Source organism: Macrotis lagotis, chromosome 8, assembly GCF_037893015.1.
Source record: "Macrotis lagotis isolate mMagLag1 chromosome 8, bilby.v1.9.chrom.fasta, whole genome shotgun sequence".
Classification (NCBI taxonomy): domain Eukaryota; kingdom Metazoa; phylum Chordata; class Mammalia; order Peramelemorphia; family Peramelidae; genus Macrotis; species Macrotis lagotis.
The window spans coordinates 2,044,196-2,050,195 of NC_133665.1; the positions used below are offsets into that span (position 1 = coordinate 2,044,196).

Genomic DNA, 6,000 nt, shown 5'->3' on the forward strand with positions numbered 1-6,000 from the left:
AGAGAAAGATAATCAGAGACAGAATTAGGGACAGAGAAAAGGGTTTAATAGAAAGCATACTGGTCTCAGAGTTAAGTTCCTATTCTGACAGCATGGAAAGGAGATTGATCAAGTCATGTAGCTTCTTTGTGATGTAGTTTCCTCACCTGTAAAATTAGGAGAATCATACTTGTATTAGATACCTTACAGGATTATTATGATGAGAAAAGTCTTTTATAAGTGCTATTGTGTGTATGTGTGTATGTGTGTGTGTGTGTGCATGAGTGTGTGCACATTTTAAGTTCTACAAAGTGCCATAGAGAAACATTTTCCACTGTTGAATTTCAATGATTAAAGACAAAAGAAACATACTTCTTCCCATCATAAATCTCCAGGATCAGTTGCTGGGATAGACACCATAAGAAATTAAGATTCAGTAAAAACCTCCCCTGTTCAAGTCACCCCTAGCAACCATCTTTTACACATACACACAAGATCAGATGCAGACAACTTTAACAGAATTGATTTCCAAAAGAGCTTGTGCCTGAACAAAAAAAAAATTAATGATTTACTAAGAAAAAAAGGATATAAAAATAATAGTTACCCATGGAAGCAAGAGAAAACTGTAAAGGCAGGAACCCAAGTGTGTGAAAGACATTTTTTTCTATATCTTCATCCCTTTTAATAACCTCCCAATTTATTTAATAAAAATTTATTAAATACCTACTATATGTCACACATTTTACTTGATAATGAAGATAAAAATACAGGAGTGAGAACTCTTGCCTTCAAAGAGAATATGTTCTAGTGGGGGTATGTAATAATTTCAATGATAAGTATATATATATATATATATATACACTATATGAAATTATATCGGATTTGAGGGCACTATTGATGGAAGAAAGCAAAATAGAACTCTTAAAAGAGGTGGCATTTAAACTGATCCTAGAAAGTCACTTGGAGTTCTAGTTCATGGTATTGAGGAGGGAAAGCATTTTAGTTATTGGGGACAACCCAGGTGATGGCAGAGAAGTAGGAATTTAAAAGTTCTGTCTAAAGAAGGATATATAAGTCACATTTGTGTATTATGGAGTTTAATGTCCAATTACTACCACACACCCCAAGCGAAGTTGAAGTCAAATTGGGAAGGGCTTCAAAAACCAAAAAGAGGAGTTTGCTTTTTATCCTTCAGATATTTGGGAGCCTCTGAAGCTTCTTGACCAAGGGAGGGGAACATCAAGAACCTCCCTGTGCAAAACAGAAGTAAAATTAAGCCAAATTAAACTTGAACTTATCCAAATTTGATAAAATATATTCACTCTATATCCAGATTCTTCCACATCTCTGCTATTACTATCAGTCTTCTGGAATCAAAATTTGTCATCTTATTGAATAAGATAAGGTCACATTTGCTGACTTCATAATTTTGAACCCTTAGGATGACCTTGGGACTAGTCCAAGAATCTGATCAAATAGATGTCTCCATTCCCAATGAAGGAAGAAAGATTTTTCTTTTCTTTTTATTTTTCTCTCTTTCTTCTCTTCCTTTCTTTCTCCTTTTCTTTCACTGACTCTCATTTCTTTCTTTCCTTCTCCCTTCTTTCATTTCCTTCTTTCCTTTTTTCTTCTATTTCTTCCTTTTCATTATCCTTTATTTTTCTGTTTCTTTCTCTTTCCTTCTTTCCTCACCTTTTTATTTTTCCCTTCTATCTTTTGTCTTTTTTCTTTCTCCTTTTTCTCTTTTTTCCTCCTTTTTTCCTCCCTTTCCTTCCTCCCCTCATTCCTTCCTTCCTTTTCTCTCTCTCTCTCTCTCTCTCTCTCTCTCTCTCTCTCTCTCTCTCTCTCTCTCCCCCCATATTTCTTTTTCTTTCTGTCTGATAGGGGAGATGTTTTTCTACTTGCTAAGAACTAAATAGAATATACTATGATCTTTCTTGAGAGCTTTAGAATCTCAGAAATAAAATGATTTAGTCTTAGGTGGAGTATGCATATCTCCTAAGATCTGACAATGTTTGTCTTTTCTTTTCAGAAGCCTTATGCCCAGGACACTTGAAACTCAAATTACAATGGAGAAAACACCCAGCTACTTTGTCACCAAGGAAGCCCCAAGGCGAATTTTCAATATGTCCCGAGATACCAAACTGATTGTGGTTGTTCGAAACCCCGTTACACGGGCTATCTCAGATTACACTCAGACGCTTTCCAAGAAGCCAGACATCCCAACTTTTGAGGGACTCTCCTTCCGCAACCGAAGCCTGGGACTCGTGGACATGTCTTGGAATGCCATTCGCATAGGCATGTATGTGGTACACCTAGAGAGTTGGCTTCAATACTTTCCACTGGCCCAGATCCACTTTGTCAGTGGTGAGCGCCTCATCACAGACCCTGCTGGGGAAATGGGCAGAGTCCAGGACTTCCTGGGCATCAAAAGGGTCATCACAGATAAGCACTTCTATTTTAACAAGACCAAAGGCTTCCCTTGCTTGAAAAAAACAGAGAGTAGCATTCTACCCCGCTGTCTGGGAAAATCCAAAGGGAGAACTCATGTACAGATAGATCCTGAGGTGATAGACCAGCTCCGAGACTTTTATAGACCATATAATATTAAATTTTATGAAACTGTTGGACAGGACTTCAGATGGGAATAAACAATTTGTGATGGGAGTGTACTCTTCAGGCTTCAATGAGGACAGTTCTTGAGTACACATGTCCTAATCTCTGCCACCATCATCACACACATGCCCATGAATCCCATATTACCTATACCTCATATCACCTCATTCTTCCTTCCCCTCACCCTCAAAACAACCATTGGACAGCCAACGCAAAACCTTTCTGGGGCTAAAAGGGTCAAGGGAAACCCACCTGACCTTTTCTGACCTATCAGTTCTCCTAAAAAAGGAAATCAAGACAGGTCTGTCCTTGGTCCAACAAGGTTCCTGTTTACCCTTGGACCTGTTTCTGCTATATGGGAATCATACACCAAGTCCTTCAAAACAGGATGGGGTTTGACTTATGTGCAGTAAAGGGGAAGTCCTGCGCAACCTGTCTGTGAAGAAATTGAATTTTCCCAGAGATTACAAATATATTGCTATGTATAAACCAGTCTATCCCCAGTGCTGTCTACACAAAAAAAGGCTTTGTAAACTCAGTTCCTAGTTGGCATGTGCCTACCCTTTATGCCCACTGAGAGTTCACTGACTCAGACTTCCCAATACAGTCTGGGGGAAAAGAAGAGTCCTTCCATCATAGCCCCACCCCATATCCTCTAGACCCTTGAGAGAAACCTTCCCACCCTGTTCTCCTCCACTGGAGTTAGAGAAAGGAAGGATTCTCATCATCCCCAGGAAGGTTGAGCCCTTAGTCTCTAAGAGAAACCTGGGAGCATGAAGATGATGATGGAGACGTCTGAAAAGCAATGTCTTTGAAAGCCACATTGTAATGATAGCTGGTCCTGTGAATAAAAGCACAGATTTTTGTGGTTACGGGTACTTCACTGGCACTAGTGTTCTTGTTCAGCATGTAATTCATGCTTGTTCATGTGAAATAAAGATGGCTCTCTCTCTCTCTCTCTTGTCCTTAAAAATGTGCTTTCATTTTTCTTCAGGACATTTCTTGGTAAACTTGGGCATGCCATCATAACTAATATGCTAAGGAGTAGGAGGATAACTCTGCCCTAGCAGTCATGCTAGAAAGCAAGGACAAGGTTTGGGGATAGCTCTGAGGTATAGATCTAGGTAGGCAAAAGTAGAGGTGGAAAGATTGACATCAGAACGATCCCTGAAATCCATGGTTTTTAACAGGCACAAGAAGGGTATGACCAGCTAAGATCCCCTCACTACTGCCTTCACAGCTCTTCATAGAAGCCAAGAAACCTCTTGAGTAACTCTCTCTCTTTATTCTCTCAGTCTCTGTCTCTGTCTCCTCTCTCTTTCTCTCTCCTCTCCCTCTACCCCCTCTATCTCTGTGTCTTTCTGTCTATATCTGCCTCCCTCCCAGTCTATCTCTCTCCCTCCTCTTTCTCCCTCTTTGTCTATCTCCATATATATATATATATACACACACATGTGAGTATGTACATATATATACATGATATGTTTAAATAAATATAGATATAAGTATATATCCATCCCTTGATTTTTCTTTCTTCTTTACTGACCAAGAAAAATATCCAAAAGCTATTAAGATCTGACTCACTTAAGAGGGGGAAGGGTAGTATGGAGAAAGCTCCATTCTATAGAAAACATTAGTCCCAGAACCTTTCTTGGTGTCACTGAACTAGCAGGAAGGACTGGAAATCTAGCACATGGTCATCTCTGTCATCTGTTTTAATAGAATTCAAGAAGTTGTCAAAGATGAGAAGTTGTCAGAGAGCCAAGACTTCCTTATCCCCTAACAGACTAATAGACTGGAAGCTAGGGATGAGAAAACAGGGTAGGGTAATTTGGTTATTAACAGGCTTCCCTCACACTTCTAAGTACCATTTCTAAGTACATTCTAAGTAGGCATAGGCCATCATAATACTTGAGTATAACCTAGTTAGAAAAAAGAGGGAGAGAAGGGACTTCCTAATGTAATTACACCTATTTTGCTTGGCTTGTAGAAATTACAGGGAAGAGGGTTTTGACTCAACAAAAGGAACAAATCCTAGACAATTGGAGTACTCATTACTATTCCAATAATATTCCAACAAGTCCTCTCCCTCTCTACCCACTCCCTCTCTATCTGGATTTGGAGCTGAATTCAAATCCAGTTTCATATATTTATTAGCTGTGTGATCTTGGGCAAGTCATTTAACCTGTCTGTCTCAGTTTCTTTATCTGTAAAATGGAAAAAATAATAGCACCTAATTCTCAGGGTTGTAGTATTTGCAAAATACTTTGAAAACCTAAAGAAAATATACAAATATTAGTTAATTATTTCATATATACAAAACATTTTCCTCCTAAGAACCTTGTGAATTAAGTAGCCTATTTATTATCCCCATTTTACAGATGGGGAAATTGGGGTTCATAAGTATATATATGTGATATCCAACAGGATCATAGCAATCAAACCCAGTCTTCCTATTCTGATTCCATTGATATCTCTGTTACACCATGGAGCATTCATTATTTTCCATAAGTACCTAAGAATGATCGAGTAGAAATTGGTTGACCATAAGATGGAATAGTTATATTGGAGATCCTCATGTTCAGATATGGGTTGAACTAGATGGCTTTGGAAATTCCTTCTAATTATGACATTCTATATTTCTCTGGGTCCATGGGAGTGCTAAAACATATTACAAAATGCAGTATTCAGGGGGTAATGGTGAATTATTTCCAATCGAAGTTACACATAATAAGCAATGAAAGGGAAAAAACAGAGGAGGAAGAAGAGAAAAAGTAGGTGAAACTACATTCATTGAGTCTGGTTTTATTAGGGAGAGGAACAGGTAGGTTTGAAGCAGTTTTGCTACTTGCAAGTACATACAGTAACCTCTACTAATTACCAACCAGGGTTTCTGAAGTTGTAATTATTGAATCAGTTGAGTATATGGAAATTAAAGGTGCTAAGTTCTTTAAGAAAATCTTCTTTATGACATTTAAAAAATAGTTTAACTCCAAACAGCGGTCTTCTAAAAATATTATTCTAGAACTATGAAGTAGAAGGAATAACTACACAATTCCTTGTCTACCAAGGCAAGATCATGACAGAAAAATGATCTGTCAAATAAGAACAAAACAAAATGATTAATAGTGAGTTAAAATCCAAGACAATTGGGGAGATTGGTAGATAACGTCTTACTCTAAATGCATTAGATTACCAGGTCCAGAGGAATAAATCCCAGAAACTGAAAGAACTGGTAAATGTTTAACAACTGGTTCTCTGGAGGGGAAAAGTACAACAGGACACACTTTAAAGGTTAATTTACATTTTTCATGTTTTTCTCTATTGCTTTCTTAAGTCTAGACAATCAACAAAACAATAAATCAATCTCTGAATTGCAGTTCTTGCTGATTCTGAATTGTAAAT

General features: G+C 37.9%; 1 protein-coding gene across 1 annotated transcript in view; it reads left to right on the forward strand.

The window, feature by feature from the left end:
• The window catches only part of HS3ST2 (heparan sulfate-glucosamine 3-sulfotransferase 2), a 131,471-nt gene extending 127,922 nt beyond the window's left edge, over nucleotides 1-3,549 (forward strand). Inside the window, exon 2 of the mRNA XM_074196226.1 lies at nucleotides 2,012-3,549. Coding sequence (XP_074052327.1) covers nucleotides 2,012-2,630 — 619 coding nt within the window. The 3' untranslated portion in view covers nucleotides 2,631-3,549. The remainder of the gene's footprint in view (nucleotides 1-2,011) is intronic.
• The last annotated feature ends 2,451 nt before the right edge of the window (nucleotides 3,550-6,000 follow it).